This window comes from Alosa pseudoharengus, unplaced genomic scaffold (genome assembly GCF_046254945.1).
Source record: "Alosa pseudoharengus isolate Yale_2024_CS ecotype anadromous, Long Island Sound unplaced genomic scaffold, YU_APseudo_1.1 YU_APseudo_1.1_scf_11, whole genome shotgun sequence".
NCBI classification, from domain to species: Eukaryota; Metazoa; Chordata; class Actinopteri; order Clupeiformes; family Clupeidae; genus Alosa; species Alosa pseudoharengus.
Genome location: NW_027468576.1, coordinates 32,443,623 through 32,461,573, shown reverse-complemented (window position 1 = coordinate 32,461,573; position 17,951 = coordinate 32,443,623). Strand labels below are relative to the sequence as shown.

At 43.0% G+C, this 17,951-nt stretch overlaps 1 protein-coding gene across 1 annotated transcript in view; it reads left to right on the top strand.

The window, feature by feature from the left end:
- Window positions 1–8,729: 8,729 nt before the first annotated feature.
- The window catches only part of crb1 (crumbs cell polarity complex component 1), an 18,723-nt gene continuing 9,501 nt past the window's right edge, over window positions 8,730–17,951 (top strand). The window contains exons 1-7 of the mRNA XM_076277667.1: window positions 8,730–9,023; window positions 10,328–10,523; window positions 10,744–10,883; window positions 11,460–11,642; window positions 13,225–14,130; window positions 15,527–16,098; window positions 17,124–17,289. Of these exons, the coding sequence (XP_076133782.1) occupies window positions 8,816–9,023; window positions 10,328–10,523; window positions 10,744–10,883; window positions 11,460–11,642; window positions 13,225–14,130; window positions 15,527–16,098; window positions 17,124–17,289 (2,371 nt within the window). The 5' untranslated portion in view covers window positions 8,730–8,815. The remainder of the gene's footprint in view (window positions 9,024–10,327; window positions 10,524–10,743; window positions 10,884–11,459; window positions 11,643–13,224; window positions 14,131–15,526; window positions 16,099–17,123; window positions 17,290–17,951) is intronic.

Below are 17,951 nucleotides of genomic sequence, written 5' to 3'. Positions count from 1 at the left end.
GCCAACAAAAATTACATCCTCAAGTTCATCTTGATCATCAATGTCATCACTCATGACTGGAGGTGTGTTTGCCCTTGTCACAGATGGTAGTGCAGTATCTTCACCATCACTAATAGTGTTAATGGGTATGGCTGCCCTTGGTGGAGAAGGTGACCTTGCTCTCTGTTGCAATTCTGAAGGGGCATAGAGGTCTCGTGAGGTCCCTGGTTGTGGGGATCTTCTGCCATTGGTTGGCATGGAAGACTCAACTGGCCTGGACCTTTTGGACCATCTTGAGTCCTCATCATCACTTAAGAGAACATCATCCCTCAGAAGAAAGAGGGGGTCAGCTCTCAACTGGTCCTGTAGATCAGTGTGGTGACTGACAGAGGGTCGTGGCTGTGAGGAGTGTCCATCTTGGCTAGACAGCAAGTAGTAGCCGCTGTTTGGTTGAACAGCTCGGCGAGACTGTCGAGAGGACCGTTTCCTCTTCCTGTTCCTGCCACGGTTTTGCATTTCCTCACTCATTTTTAAAAGAGATGTTGGAAACTGGAGGGCAAATTTTAAGAAACATTTTATTTTCAACTAAAACTGATTATGTTAAATATAAGTAAATCAGAATTGTGTTTTGATCATTAGGTATAATATTTCACAATATAATTATAATAAGCATATCATTATAATTAAAATAATAAATTACCTTGTTAATCGGAAGTCCTTAGTTACCAAGAAGGTGTTGTATCAAAGGTTAAAAAATATCAAAACCGGTATTTGAATAGGAAACTTGTATAGAGTTGTAAATCACAGTGAATAAGAGACAAATGTTTGAAAATTAGATAAACATTTTAGAACCTTGTCATCCTATGCCATGGCCACATCACAAAGCGTTTTATGTTCCATGGAACTAATGTCCAGTCCTTATTATGTCAATGGAACCTAAAGGCCTCTGTGATGTAAGCATGTGATTGCTGAGAACCAAAATAGGGTTTCTTGGTTCATCTGTTTTGTGTAGGCTACAACTTCAAAGACAATTGTATCCAAATTATTATAGCTTTAAACATTATTCACACTGTTAATGATGTCATCTTACAGTCTGAAGACATATAGTGTCTTGTATTGTATTAAAGACTATTGCAAACTGATATTGCAAAAGAGGTGCCCTTATTGGTGAGACAATGTAGTCTTTAAGAAATACAACACAATGTGAAGTTATGATGTACAAGAACATTACGAGTAGGCCTACTATTTAAATAGTTTTAGGGAGATACGGCACACTGATACATTTAATTTATTTCAAAAATAAATGATATTGCTGTCCAGGATATGTAAATTAGATGTCAGTCCAAAGTCAAAGTCAAAGTCAAAGTCTGCTTTATTGTCAATTTCTTCACATGTCAAGACATACAGGAGAAATAGTAAATTACAGGAGAAATAGTAAATTACAATTCCAGGAGAAATAGTACAAGTCCAGGAAAAATAGTAAATTACAATTCACTCATGTTAGGTAAGAGCACTACATGACCTTTTTCACTCTCTCTCCCTCCAGTTCAGAACCTCTCATCTGAAGATAGGGGCGATTAAAGCAGTATAATATTGCATTTTCATGTCATTCATGCATTTGCAAATCACAAATAACTGGTTATGGGCTAAGTTTATACGTTTATGACCAAACAAAATTGTTCCGTACAAGTCTAGTGGGGCTACATGCCCACCAAGTTGTATGTGCCCAGGTGTTTCGGTGTCCTGGGAATCGTTGACCAAAAATTCAGGAAGTAGCAGGAAAAAAAAAACTCTTTGACAATCCCTATATGACCGCTACGCTAGCTACGGCAGTCATAATAATTATGATAATAGGCCTAATAATCCTGATTATTACAGCTACTAGCCTACTACAGTTAGCCTAAATATTATCGAACTAGTAGTAGACTCTAAGTAGATAGTTTAAAAGTTGAATGTAGATAGTGTAATGGATGTTGAGACAGGAAGTTTGATGGATGTTGATGGATAGAAAGTTGGATTGAATGTGTCTTATATCCTTGTAGAATGGAGAGAGAGTTGGCCTAGTTGAGCAGAAAGCAGTTGATACAAGTGCAATCAGTTTAATTGGCTCTTTGAGGGGGCATAGTTGAGCAGCTGGCAGTTGATACAGGTGCAAATCAGTTTAATTATCCCTTTATGATGTCATAGTGCCAATGCAAAGTCTATAGGGAAAAATAAGCTTGTTTTTTTGTTAATATCTCAAAAAGTATAAAGTTTGCAGAAGTAAAAAGTAAATTGCACAGGTGTCATTTTCAAGACCTACATTACAAAGTTTGAACAAAGTTTCTACTAAACTGTTAAAGCTGAATTAGACGCAGAAATTTTGGTTAGAAGAAGAAGAAGAAGAAGAAGAAGTAGAAGAAGAAGAACACTTCGGATAACAGAAATTTTCATGCACTGTAATTAGTATGCTAGTAAATAAGTAGGCTAGGGGTATGGGCTATTTTGTCCACCTTTAGGCTACTGTTGTTGGCTACGGTTAAGGCTACAACCAATGGAATAGCATCATGCCGTCATAAGACTGTCTTAATCAATATTCAGTAGATGCTCATTAATCCTGACGGGCCACTCTCTGCGTAGGATCAACTCAAGTGGCGCGCAGATTCATCCCATTGGTGCTCCACAGCACCAGGACTCGGCAACACACACTCGCACCGACACCAGGATCCTCTGTGTTTCATTGCATGGCATGCCTTATGAAAGGAAGATAACTTGCGCCAACACGTTCAGGATGGTTTCTAAACATGGATATTGCTGCATTGCTGTTAATCAAGATTAATTCACCCGCTTGCTTTCTACTGGGTTTAGCAGTGGTTGCATGTATACAAAGTAAGTTGTGTTTTTCCTCTTGTCGAACCGCTATATGACCAGCATATTTAAACGGGCAAAAAACATCTTCTAATTTTACTCCTACAAGCTAGACACTATTAACTATAGCTATGAACTGTGGGCATGCTTGTGTGTAACATTTAAATATAGCCTATCACTCCTCTTATTCTTGTTGCTCAGTTTCATGCCACTCTGAAATGTTATGTGCCAGGCTATAAATGTGTTTTGTCAGTTTGCCCAAAATGAGAAAATGCTGCACACACGATCAGGTATCAGTCTTCTGAAGAGGTGTGGTGATTTGCTATGCATGCTTTTGACTGCTAGACCCCAGATGGAGTGTGGTTTTCTGCACTTCACAGCTGTCTGTTTTCAACCCCTTGATTGCATTTGCTATTCAAGAGCCCGCAGACCATTTCATGATCACTTGTAGTCGACATTTACAGTTACTCTCAATGCAAGAGGTATGGCACTTATGATAAACAGTTGTTTGCTGTTAAAAAAAGAGTGAAAAGGATTTTTTGTTTTAGATTTTTGGAGATGTGACCACTTTGTCTCTGTGATTCAGTGTTGTTAAATCTGTACAAGACACTGTCATCACATCATTCTCCAGACACCAGCCACTGTGTGTGTGTTTTGTTATCGCCTCAGAAACACACATGCTCTAAAGTGGCCATCCATTGCCAGGACTGTCACCATGGAATTCCTCATTGACAGATAAAAAGGTCTTTGTACAGCGATCACAAATGAACAATCAAGCTAATTTGCATCACAAAGAAATGTGCCTTTCTTAGAGAAAGAACAGACTAAAATAGCAACAGCAATTGCCGCACTTCCCTCAAATAATCAGAAGAAATTGTGTTAGTATATGTGTGAGGTTTGCATGCTCTGTTAGCTATTAACCAAAATCATGCCTGAGACATCTCATTTAACACTAGGCCTACATTGTTGTCAGGGTGACAGAAGTCTTCTTATGCAGTGCCACATAATATGTGATACATTAACTTTCTTGTCATATCATAATGAACAAATGACTGGTAAAACCTATGATCCCCTTGGATCCCCCTTGCCCATCTATCCTCAACATCATCTGGCTGACCAAAACCACAGCCCAGACATGTTTAGCTCTTGTGGAAACAGTCTTAATGAACAAACAGGTTGAATAGTTTGAAATAGTAAACCCAGTAGCAAGCATCATAGCACCATAGGCCAAGACATACCATTGCACACAGTGTTCTCATTATGATACAGAGAAGTTGTGGTTCAACATGAAACAATGATAACAAAAGAAGGGGCTTCACCATTTGGCATTACATCATTGGATTGTCCTGTTTCTCAGAGATGCATTTTGGGGCAATTTCCATGCACATTCCTTGCATTACATGGCTCATTACAGCTGCCCCCAACACACAGACATGTGCAAGCACACACACACACACACACACACACACACACACACACACACACACATACACACACATTAAGGTTGTAACACCAAAGTGTTCATGATATGAGGCTGATCAAGAATACTGTGTTTTAAAGACATTGCCTCTGTCTTCTACACCGTATTGATAACATTACAAGATCATCTTCTTAATTCTGCCATCCTCTCAGCAGTCTCAGATCTGCTTCTGTCTATCTCTAAAGATTTGTAAAAAGCAACTTGTATAGGAAAGACACCATGGCAATCAGTTGAAAGTTAGTTCTTCTGCTGTCTCAGAAGATGGAGCTAAAGACATTACAAAATGCAATGTTTGCTAATGAACATGCAAGTAATGACCCATGTCATGGAATCCATTAGAATGATCCCAATGATCTTTCTTGGGTTATTCAGCAGGGGTGCACACATAATATGCACCCATAGGGGAGTGTCGCTGATTCAGACATGCAACAGATGGTCTGCAGTGTGTTGCAATGGTGGTCCACGCGTATTGGTGTGTCTGCCCCCCCCCCCCCACTCAATGATTTTATATGTTGGAAGCTTTATTTACAGTGAAGGCTCTTAATTCCATCAGAGATCCCATAATCAGTTCAGTATCATGCTGCGTGAATCCCTCTCTGAGGATTTAGGTTTGCTTGTGGCGCATTTCAGAAGACAACCTGGGGAAGGTATTGAGTGTTATGTTGGCCCTGTACTGTAAGTCTCTGTAAGATCTCTCAAAGGTAGCTCAGGTCTGCATAGGTTGCTGATAAAGGCTATTGGATTTTAAGTAATCTGGTCAGAGAGCCGAACTTGACCTTGTGAGTACCACGTGCGTTCACACTTCACGTTATCACTTCCAGTGCGTGCGTGGAAACTGTAGGACAATATGAGCAAGACTGGTTATATTTGCATCTTATTATGACAAAGTAATTAAGCTTCAAAGCGTGTGCCATGTTTATGTTTATGTTTATGATTATAGTTCGTAACAGATGTTTTTGTCCAAAGCGACTTACACTGGCATTAGTAAACATTAGAATTAAATGAGAATTAAGTTTAAATATAGATAAAAAACAGTATTAGACTAAATAGAATTTAACAGAATAATAACAATAGCCATGAACATGCAAAGCACAACTCTGTAAGAAATCATTAGTTAGATACTGGTAAACTGGACACTTAGACACTTTTTTAAGATTTATTAACTGATTGTTGACTTATATATTTATATTTATTTTACATATTTGTATTTTATACTTGTGACATCATTTCTGAATAGTTTTTTACGAGTTTCCAAAAATGTGACAGTCAACAGAATGTGCAAGAGGTTTTGGCAATTTCAATTAGGCGTGTGAAGTAAATAGCCACATAAAACAGACATTCAGCCTCCAGTGTTTCCCATACATTGACTTATTTGTGGCGGCCCACCACAATATCAACATTGACCACCACACAATGATTTTCCAGGTTGTACTAAATTGTGCTTAAATCTGGTTAGCATTATAACCACGCTGTGCTAATTTGTTAAAAACTGTTGCATTCAAGTTAATTCCGCAAACCAACCACCACAAATGGAATTCAATTCTCTGGGAAACACTGAGCCTCCATATACTGGATCAAAGAGAAGGAAATTATAAATATACTTCTGGTCACCTTAGCAGCTGCTCTGTAGGAGAGAGCAGTGGAGCAAAGAGGACCCCGTCTGGAATACAGAGATCATACAAATGACTGACTTCTGTCCGCACACTGTCACCATGGTGATCAAGAGAGCACGGCATTGAAGGCATAGAATTGGTTACCATGGTGCCTTGATTTGATGCTTTTGTAAAACCCTAAAGTTTGCAAACGTCCTTGAGCCAAGCACTGGAAGGAGAAAATGGCTTTTGAACAAGAATACAGTGTAATTGCGTTAAACTGCCAGGAATGACTGTTAATGTGGACCTTAACACCAAGACCATACAAAGAATAACTGAATTGTAGCACAACAGTCATGTTGGCCTACTAAGTTACTACTTTCAAAGCATTTGACCTACAGTATACATGTATTATAAAAAAGCAGTAATGTTAAGCAGTAAATATTGTTTAGGTTATGAAATATGTGATGTATTACAGTTTTTTACAATTGTTTACACACGTTTTCAAAACTTTGTGTCCATTTTTCAAAACTCCACACACAAAACCCACAATTGCTCACACAAAATGCAAAATGCCTTAAATCTCCAGCAAAATGACACACAACATTCAAAATGTCAAAAACACATCTTTAAAGCAAACATTCACCTCACATTACAAACACTTTTGTCATAATATGACATTTTGGATACATCATGTACACACTGTTGCGTGTACACAACGCTCTTCTGTCTTTCATAGGCTTTATGTATTTCCATACAAGAGTGAAAGTTACGGTATAGAGAGAAGTTGAAATACACAGTATTACTGTATTGAAACCAAAAATAGTGATTTTTCGCGAATAATTTGCTGTTGCAAATACAGATTTTACAGCCAACAAGAACAAAGCAAAGCAAAAACAATGACCACCAGATGTACATGGCATACATTCTGAAAAAGCTGATTTTGCCTAAGACGGAAATGACTGACTACTATCAAATTACTTTGCTTTTTCCAAAGAAAAGTGTGTGTGTGTGTGTGTCTGTGTGTGTGTGTGTGTGTGTGTGTGTGTGGGGGGGGGGGGGGGGCGCTTCCTTTCAAAGTATCTGCATTGGTTCTGAACATTTCAACCGTAAATCCTCTAGGAGCAGATTGAGAGGGTCCATACCTACATGGAGAGTACAGTATGTCTACTCATGGGCCTATACTAAGGCACTGATTGGATGGTCTTCAGTAAAGTAATGAGTGTTTACACATGTGAGGAGAGAGAGTGAAGCACTGGGGAATAAGTGTGGCATTTTGATGGATTGTGTTTGTCAAGTTACTTCCTGTTCGATTTTTGTGTGTTAAGTAGAAAATTGTGTGTGGTGTTTTGCAAAATGTGTTTTAGTCAATTGAAACTTTGAGTTGAGAATTAGTGTATGGTTTTGCAGATTTGGTGTGGGGTTATGATGTTTGGAAGACATGTTTAGAAAATTGTGTGACAAGCAAAGATTTAGTGTGTAAGCATTTGAAAAAAACTGTATTTAAGATTTAATTGTAGTTTATACTGTAAATGTAATGTTTCTATATATCTTTTTATTAGCCATTTTTGGCATTCTGTTTTTTAAAGCATCATTGTGCTTTGCATTAGTCATGCTTCTCTTTCTCTTTATTCTGCTAAATTGATTTGTGATGTGAAAAAAGGGAGAGAGGGAGCCAGCCTTTTGTATAACAGTGAGGTCATCTGCACTGTTGTTTGAATGTTGTTCCTCATTTTTGTAAATTGCTTTGGATGAAAGCGTCATCTAAATGAATGAATGTAAATGTAAAATATCAGTGCATAATCATTCCCATTGAAGCTACTGTAGAAGGATCTTCTGATATAGAGATTACAGTTCAAAGCATGTTTTGAGAAAAAGAGGAAGTGTAAGCAGGGTTTTGGAGTAATTTCGGTGTCTGGTTATTTACCAATGATTAAGCATTCTGGTCAGGGATGTAGTAAAGGCTAAATGCAAGTAAACAGTAAACCTCTGAAATGTCAGAAATAGAGTTTATCCACCTCTTATTAGAGTTTATCCACCTCTCAAAAGAGTTTATTCACCAATTGCAACTTTTAACATTCATAAATCACACTCTTATCCACATTCACAATATCTACACTCATCAACACTCTAGGAACCATTTAATACCACTGGTATTGTTATAAACATTGGACAATAACCTCCACCATCATCAAACATGATCTGAATGCCTTTTAAAAAATCTGATACTGCATGGTGCAGTCCACCTCACCGAGATCACAGAATTCATAGTTTACCCACCTCTTATTTTACCACTACATCCCTGATTCTGGTGGAATTACTGCAACATGTTCAAAAAGCATGGATCATTTTTGTTGTGATTTTTAATACTTCTTCAGTATTGTGCTTTCTCTTTTTTCTTTATCTGATGTTTCTTCTAGTTGCTTTTCATACTTGTAATATTTCTCCATTGCCATTCTGAAGTTATCTGATCCCAGTTGAAATGACGTGAATGTATTTGTCGTCAGGTGTGTCTCCACTCCAAGCCAGTTCTGTGTGCCTGTCAAAGCCGTGCCAGAATGGGGGGTCGTGCCAGGAGGCTCCCTTGGAATACCTCTGTCAGTGCCCATCTCCTTTGCCCAGTCCCCTCCGCCCGGAGTGCCAGGAAGAACACCAGCCATGCCTACACGGGACCTGCCGGGGGAACACCACGTGCCAACCCAAATATGCGGGCTCTCAGGAGCTGTCTTGCCGCTGTGAGGTGGGCACTGCCGGGCAGTCATGTGAGTCCAGGGTGCAGCTCTGTGCCCAGTTCCACTGTGGAGTAGAGAAGGAGGAGGAGGATGCCCAATGTCGCCTGTCGTCCAGCCCCAGTGTAGAGCAGGGTTACAGCTGTGCGTGTCAGCCGGGCTTCACGGGGGCCCAGTGTGAGACCCCCATGGACCAGTGCACCCCGAACCCCTGCCGCAACCGGGCCATCTGCCGGAGCCGTGGCGACGGGCCCACTTGCTTCTGCGTGCCAGGATTCCAGGGGGAGCTGTGTGATATCGAGGTGAACGAGTGCATCTCCCAGCCCTGCCAGAATGGAGCCACTTGCGTGAACAAGATTGGCAGGTACCTGTGTCTATGCAGGCCTGGGTTCACAGGTAAGGAGAGAGACATATGATGATAATTGTAGTGGAAGTCAAGTTTTCCATCTCAAAATGTACAGTACAGTGCATTAGTAGACAATTTACAGTAGTTGTAAGATATAGAAGCCCCTTCATGCTTGTGATGTCTTGTGCAGATATGCCTTATTCGTGCAGAGTTTGATTCCAAAATAACTATAAAATAAATATCTCAATTTGTAAGAACATTAATAAGTAATGTTATTTAATTGTGTATTTCAGGTAACAGCAGTTGTGTTGTTTTGATTGAGTAAAGATAATCAAATAACAATAACCCAGTTGCAATTCCACTGATATTACCTGGAAAACAAAATAAAATCATTGAAATGGAAGACATAACCAAACTTTTCATACACCTCATGAAAGCTTAGGGCTTGCAACAGATAGTGCCTCAGCAAGTGAAAGTATTCCATCTAGTGTTCTGTCAGTGTATTATCCTTCATATATACTGTATATCTCCGCTTTTAAAAACATTAAAAAGTCAGGCTATTTAATTGTGTATTTCAGGTAATATCAATCAAATTGCAGTTGTGTTGTTTTGATTGAGTGAGGATAAATCAAATAACAATACCCAATTACAGTTCTACTGAAATTACTTGTTAATTAATTAAAATGGTGGATATGGCGTTCTTCATATATTCGCTTTGGACAAAAGTGTAACCATATATACAGAAGTAGAGAGGTGCCATTTCTTTTTTCAGCTGGTCAATTTTGTTTTTGGTGTGATGTGTTTGTCTGGAGCCTGAGTTCAGAGCTGTCTCAATGAAGGAAATATATTTCCTATATAATATCACATAATCATTTGTTTGTGGAAGAGTTTCACAGTCATGTTAGGACTGTTGATCCGTTCAGATGAAGCTCGGAATTCTCCTCAGGACAGTGAAAAATGCGCAACCACGCAAGCTGGGTTAACAATCTAAATAGACATCCGCCGCTGCATTAGGCAGACATAACTAGGCTTGACGGAGGCGAGGAGAGGAGAGGAGAACACAGGGAAATAAAATAATAATTGGAGCCCACCATCTGCTCGTCTGTCAGCCCTGACACAGTAGAACACAGAAGCTTTGTTTCTCGGCAGGATGTTTTTATTCCCTCTTTTCTCTCCGTCCAGTTTCAGCTGATCCAGATGGTGTGGATGAAGATGCTTTTCAGGTTAGCATCACAGAGTAGGAATCAAGCTCCACTGACCCCTTTCTCTCTCTCTCTCCCTCTCTCTCTCTCTCTCTCCTCTCTCTCTCTCTCTCTCTCTCTCTCTCCTCTCTCTCTCTCTCTGATGTGTTCAGGTGTCAGCTGTGAGCTCCAAATTGATGAGTGTCAGTCACAGCCTTGCCTCAACGGGGGCCGTTGCCATGACTATGTCAACAGCTTCTCCTGCACATGCGCCGCTGGTTTCCAGGGTGACCGGTGTGAAGTGGATGTTGATGAATGCAGGGACCAGCCATGTCAACATGGTGCACGGTGCATTGATGGCATAAACAGGTATGTCATGCAACCCGCCCTGATCCGGGATTTAAAGCTTACAAAATGTGCAGCCCTAACTGTGAGTTTTAATAAATCACCATCTGTTGACATTGCCAATAAAAAGCTATATGTGTGCAGAAAAGACGGTGTGGGTGAAGGGGGTTGATATGTGTTTGTGTTTAAAAGAAAATAGATAAAAGTAAAGAGTGGGATAGAGATATTCACTGTGCTGTTTCAGTTTCAGCTGTGACTGCACTCAGACAGGATTCATGGGGCTCCACTGTGAAGTCCCAGAGCCGCCATGCCTGTCTGGTCCATGCCTCAACGGTGCGGAGTGTGAGGAGAATGGCACGGACTACACCTGCAAGTGTTGGCCAGGTACTGTATCAAAGTACAAAGCACCATATACATAAAATCCACTCATTTATTCATCCAGCTAGTTGTCAGTTTACTTGGTTAGGGTTAGGGCTATGATTTGGCACATCATAGTGTGGTGTCATGTTTCCCATTGGGGAATTCGGTGGATAGGATTAGTGTAGTTAAAGATTAAGTTAAAGAGATTAAAAACCTTTTTGTTTTCAGGGGATGAATTCTCATGGGAATTTAAGTCTGTTCCATGTTAAGACGGAACATTAAAAACATTAATAGACAAATAGAAAAACCTTTAATAAATTTGAACTCTGAACTGTGTGTGCTGTATACTCATATCCTCGTCCCTCCATACTATTGCCTACATTATGCATTACACAAAAGCCCTCACGTTGGTTCTAAATCAAAGACAGGCAACATCACACAAGCCTACTTTTAACATTAAAATGGCACCCATGCATTTCCTCCTCTTTCAGCACATTGGCCCCTTTTGTTAACCAATCTCACCACAGTCTTTCATGATGAAGCGGTCCACAGAGATGAGAGAGAGACTCATTTCCCCTTTGTGACCGCTCTTTGGGCCAGGTTTTGAAGGGCCGCGCTGTGAAGTGGATGTGAGTGAGTGTGCCAGTGGCCCATGTCTGAACGGTGGTCGATGCCTCGAGCGGTCCTGGGAGGCCCTCTACGGCACCGAGCCAGACTTCCCGGAGACGTTTGACCCCCGCCATGCTGCGGGATACACCTGCAGATGCTCACCTGGACTTACAGGTATTTACCCAAATTACGGTTTATACTGGATACAGAAAGTGCAGTGAAATGCTGAATGTTGTTGAAATGTTGCTGAAAGGTTTAGACCATGCAGATAGCCATCTAAATAGATAGGCCCAAATAAACCAGTAAAGGGTAATATCCAAGCCTCCTACAGAGGTCCAGCGATGGCCGAGTTTTGAGCTGATGCTGTAACTGGGGCAAGTCTACTGGTCTTTTCACTTACAAAAGCTTACAAAAGCTTTTGACTTGCGGCCGTTAGCCTGGCCGGTCGGCCGACTCGGGTAGACACTTCTTCAGAGTGGCCTTCTAAAATTGTCCCTCGCATTTGTAAGATGGTCAAATTGCATTAGTGCTAATCCCCTGGATCTGGCTTCTGGAGGGCGCCTTGTGTCCAGTCAGTTGGTGGAAGCGCAATGAGGGAGTCTGACTGCTGAACGCTGGTGCTCGATGATGGCCCATTTTCCAAGTCGTGTGACGCTTCAGTGTGTGCTGACCATGAGCGAGGCTGTGGAATAGGCTGTAGACAATGGCGAGATTCACAGTCTGGGCCTGGTGTGTTCTTTTGCTGACCGCAGGTAATCCCTCGCTTTCTCTGTACTTCGAGCATATTGAATTGCCACAGGCTCTACGGTTGGAGACTCTGTTAGACAGGCTCTACAGTTGGGAACGCTGTTGAATGGCTCTGTTGAACGGCACGTTGTTACTCTTGCTGGTGTGTTTTAGGAGGCTGCGGTTCCGCTCGTGATCGTTTTCCTGTTTGGGCCGTTACTCAACATCGCACCGCTAGTGCTCGGTTGACCTAGCTGCTAGCACTGAACATATGTGTGTTCTTTTGAAAGCCCACACAACTTCTATGTGCTAATAAGTATCTAGTGCTCTGCCGCCATTCCCTTGAAGCATGGCTTGAAAACAGTTCCTTAAGTGAATAGATTATCAGAGGAAATGATCATTTCCTCAACATGGCCAGGGCTTCCCTGACTAATTGGCAGGGGAAGGTGAGCTCTGCCAATTGGCATAGAATCTGCAAACAGTATGCAATTATGCAACTGGCTCTGAATGCTGATGATTTGTGAGAATTTGTCAGGTCTTAAACATATTGTGCAGCAGATGTGGGAATTGGTTATACTGCTACTTATTATTATTTTTTTGTTTTGCATAAATTGTTACCATAATGCATAGATGAATGTTTCATGAGTTTACACAATACTAGTTCTAATATTGTCATTTTATAAATATGTTTATATCTATCAAGATGCTCATTATCAGGCTACAATGTGTCTAGTTGGTTATTTTTTTCTCCAGTTTATGTCTTAAAAAGAGTCATATCACCTCCAATCTACAACCATACATTAATATAAAGTAATATGGTTCTTTTGCCACAAATTGATACTGGCTTTAACGTCTCTCGGAGAAAGATTATCATTATTATTGAGGAAGGTAGTCAAACAAACTAGGGCAACAATACACAATTATAAACATTACATGAGCAGTGCTTTTATGAAACTTCACTGTTAAAACTGTGATCCCAAAAAGAAGTTAGTGGCTGTTAACTAATGAAGGTATTTTCTCCCTGTGTTAGGTATCCTTTGTAAGGAAGACGTAAACGAGTGTGATGCCTCACCGTGTCAGAACGGCGGCGTCTGTGAGAACACGCTGGGCAGCTACACCTGCGTGTGTCCGCACCTGTCCCCAGATGGGCTCCACTACGGCGGTCAGAACTGCACGGTGGCACTTGTGGGCTGCGAGGGCCATGAATGCCAGAATGCCGCTGCCTGCCTGCCGTTCCTGAGCGAGGGTCGCCACGGCTACGGTTGCCTGTGCCTGGCCGGCTTCACCGGCTCACGCTGCCAGACGTCCACCACGTTCTCGTTCGAGCGCCGCGGCCGACTGCTCCTGCAGACGCCGCTACTGGACGCCGAGGCCGCCTCCAACATCACGCTGAGCTTCCGCACCGTGCTGACCGACGCCGTGCTCTTCCAGCGGGGCAGTGGCGGGCCCCTGCTGACCCTGGAGGTCCACGACGGGCGCCTGCGGCTCAGTCTCCGCGTCGGGGACACTCCGCTCGGGGCCCTGGAGCTGTCGCGGAATGTGACGGACGGCCAGTGGCACGGCGTCCAGGCGCTGCTTAGCGAGGGCCTGCTGGCACTGACCCTGCTGGACGGCGGCTGCGAGAGCGGCGGCCCAGACTGCGAGGGCTCAACTCAGGTGAACAGCGGACCCCCGGGGTCGGCGCTGCAGCACACCCTGATCGGTGGACCGGACGGCCCAAGCTTCATCGGCTGCCTGAGGGACCTGTTCGTGGACTCGCAACTGATGGTGCCCGAGGACTGGCTGAGCAGCTCGGCCATCAACGTTACGCCGGGCTGCAGCCACCGCGACCGCTGCCTGGACGGGCCCTGTGAGAACCGCGGCCAATGTGTGAACCTGTGGCAGGCCTACCAGTGCCGCTGCCAGAGGCCATACCAGGGCCAGAACTGCTCTGAGGGTAAGGCTGAGGGCAAGGCAAGGGTCATACATATGGGCCTCCCTGGACAAGGACTGATAAAAAAATATGTTATATGCCAATATCAATAAGCAACACTGGTAAATATTAGTCATAAATCATAGTTTATGTACACAGAGCTAATGGTTAGCACTTCCCAAAATCCATTTCCAGATCTGGTTACTCAAAACCATTGCAAAGTTGCAAGAAAAACAGTCTAGAACTGTGTGGCAAACAGACATTCTATAGGAATACTACCGGTAGTTATCAAACCAGTCATTATTTTGTCAGAGTCTGAGGTGTGTTCAAATTCGTAAACATAGGCGAACGTTTGCAAGTTTTCTGTTAGCCTTGAGTTCTCTGCAAACGTTTGCAATCATAAACCAGTCTGAGGAGGTAGTTCTCCGCGACCATACAGTGGAGCTGGACATGAGCTGGACGTGTTACCGTTACCATGGAATGTTTACACCAAAGCGTTACAATTTAACTGTTCAGAGAAAACATATTCGCCATGAACGTTTGCCACTGTTTGTCGAATTTCAACGCACCTCTGGTCAGAACAGACCCTGTGTCAGAAGATTTAATCCTTGAGGTGCTCCACACTGCCCCTCATCACGTGCTCTGGGTCCTGTATCGCATTTCATTCCTAACACCTCTGATCCAGAAGTTAGCCTGGGATTAACAGCCTTGTGTTAACCTGTGTCGCCAGCGTTCTGCTCAGCGAGTGACTAAGTGGCGTTTATGTTATTCCGGCTGTGTTATTTGATGACAGTAATTAAGTGGAGTTGCATGACAGCCACCTTCCATTCGGCAGCTGACAATTTGTTTCCCCTCAGAGGAGACTTAAGTAATGCTTCCTGTGAGCACTATTAATAGCCCGCTGACATTAAAGCAGATTAGTAATTATAGCATGCAGAAAAACAGAGACGTGCATACATTATGCACTCACACACACACACACACACACACACACACACACACACACTGCGGTATGAACTAGATGGACAGGTCAAGGATATCAAAAGTTGCTTTCCAGGGCCATTGTAAAGTTACTACTATATTTTTTATTTTGGTGGTGATGAGGGGGAAGTGCCTTCTGTACATGTGAACTGTGACTTTAAATATTCTTGTAAAATGCAAAGCACATCACTGGAATGTAATGTATATGAGAGGTGAATAAGTGATTATGCAGCATGTGAAATCTGATGTCTCATGTCATCAGACCAGTTTATTTTCTATTATTTGGGGTTGGTATAGATAAAAAAATTTTTTTAACAAAAACAAATAGAAAGGACAAAACTCACTGTGTAGCTAGATGTTGTGATGCTAGAGTCTATTTAGTATTTTTTTTTATAGTGACCTGATTGGGTGTTTGTCTGTGTGATTGCTCCCTCTGTAGAGTACGTCAATGCCCGCTTTGGGCACGAGGATGCGCAGAGCTACGCCATCTTCTCCCTGGACCAGGAGCCCGCCGAGCCAGACGCACTGTCCGTCTCGCTGTTCGTGCGGACGCGGCGTCCCTCGGGCCTCCTGCTGGTGCTGTCCAACGGAACGGGTCAGTACCTGCGCATATGGCTGGCGCGCGGCCTGGTGCACGTGCAGGTCCACCAGCTGGAGGAGGTGCGGGGGGCGGGCGTGCTGGACGACGGCGAGGTCCACCTGGTGACCGTCAGCGTGGAGGGGGGCCAGCTGCGCCTGGCCCAGTCAAGGCAGAGCGAGGGGGTGGTCAGCGCAGAGACGCGCCCTGTGAGGGTGCAGGCGGGGGACATGGTGCACGTCGGAGGGCTGGAGGAGGCACGGGGCACGGCCACGTTCGGGGGCTACTTCAAGGGCTGTGTGCAGGATCTGAGGCTGGGCGCCTCGCTGCTGCAGTTCTTCGCCCTGGAGCTGGATGACGAGCCGGTCAGCTCGCTGGTGCCCCAGAGGATGAGTCATGTCGTCCAGGGATGTGTGGGAGACGATACCTGCGCTGTGAGTCATCACACACAAACACACACACACACACACACACACACACACATATACAGACACACATTCACCTTCCTGTACACAAATACACTCATACTGTTTCCCTTCAGTGAACACTTTTTCCTAATATTCCTAACTAGTCTAGATCTACGCTCACAGGCTGACACACACTTACTCTAAAACGCATCTCGCTATCAGTTTCTATTTAAACACTCCCTGCCCACACAAACCATTTAATTTTTCTTAACCTCAACTGGTGCTATCAACATCAAGGTCACAAGTTCAGTTCAATTGCTTGTGAAACTAAGGTCTTCTCCAGACTGCAGCCCTCTGTATAAAAAAACATGTGTAATATAAGCAATGGTTACATGTCCGATATGCTGGAAATCGCAGCCTAATTCGCCGCCTCAACATCATCACCCGACCGTTACCGTAAGCTTGCACTCACGCCTGCTTAATGGGACCTGACCTAGATTGCCTCGGGCAACAGGTAATCAAAAAGCGGCTAAAGCGGCTTAGCCCAGTTCCCGCTCTTGAGTTCTCGTGTCTTTTCTAAGGTGTGCCTCCAGTTTGGTGTTTTAGAAATGGAAGTTAATAGCAAAATATAATCATAAATTAAGAATCAAGGCGCCATGTTGATACTTAAATATCAGTTTAGTATTTTTGTCAATTATCATTCGGTCTTGTCGCTTGGAATTGTCCCTCTCACATCATATTTCTATTATTTTACTGAAAACTGCTGAAACTCATTGGTGAACTCAGTCTATTTTTACTGTAATAAACAACAAGTAACAAGTTGTCTTTTCTGAAATCTTTTGGATTTTTTAAATAAAAAATGTCATGGCTTTCCTGTATCGTTCTCTCTCTCTCTCTCTCTCTCTCTCTCTTTCTCTCTCTCTTTCTTTTCTTTCTCTCTCTCTCTTTCTTTCTTTCTTTCTTTCTTTCTTTCTTTCTCTCTCTTTCTTTCTTTCTTTCTTTCTCTCTCTCTCTCTCTCTCTCTCTCTCTCTCTCTCTCTCTCTGACTGCAGAAAAACCCCTGCCAGAATGGGGGCATGTGCTACTCGGTGTGGGATGACTTCACGTGCACGTGTCCACCCAACACATCCGGGCAGCAGTGTGAGGAGGTGAAGTGGTGTGAGCTGTCGCCCTGCCCGCCGGACGCTGTCTGCCGCACTCTGGGCCGCGGCTACGAGTGTAAGACTCCGTGTCCCCCTAGCTCCCCCAGCTCACACACACACCATCTCCTCTGGGTGCAACACACTCATATGCACACTCTAATGACTAGTGCATGCTGTGTTGTGTGTGTGTGTGTGTGAGTGTGTGTGTCTGTGTGTGTGTGTGTGAAAGGGTGATATAAAGTTTTTAACTGTGCATGCTGTGGTTGCGTTATACATTGCTCTACTGGTGTGTGTGTGTGTGTGTGTAGGGGTGATATAAAGTTTTGAACTATGAACAGAAGTGTTGAAAGACAATTATAGAATTATGGAGAATTATGTCCATTGACTTGGCCAGCAAATGTAAAGCCACTTAAATCAAATGTGGATGTCTGTCTGTGGGTATGGCTCTGAACAGGCATAATTAAGTGCTGAAATATTGATCTCTCTATTGGTCTCATGTGCTATCGTACAGTATAATATAATTTTGCCCTTATTCTCTCAATATTATCTCAAAACTTAATAAAATCAGGCATTTTAAGATAGGCGCCACGTCTTTCACCCAATTGTAATATGTAGATCGAAAGAAAGGTATTTCTTCCCACAGTGAAGAGTGTGTGTGTGTGTGTGTGTGTGTGTGTGTGTGGGGGGGGGGGGGTGCGGTGTAGTTGGAAATAAGGCAGTTAGTCTCAGATTTAACCA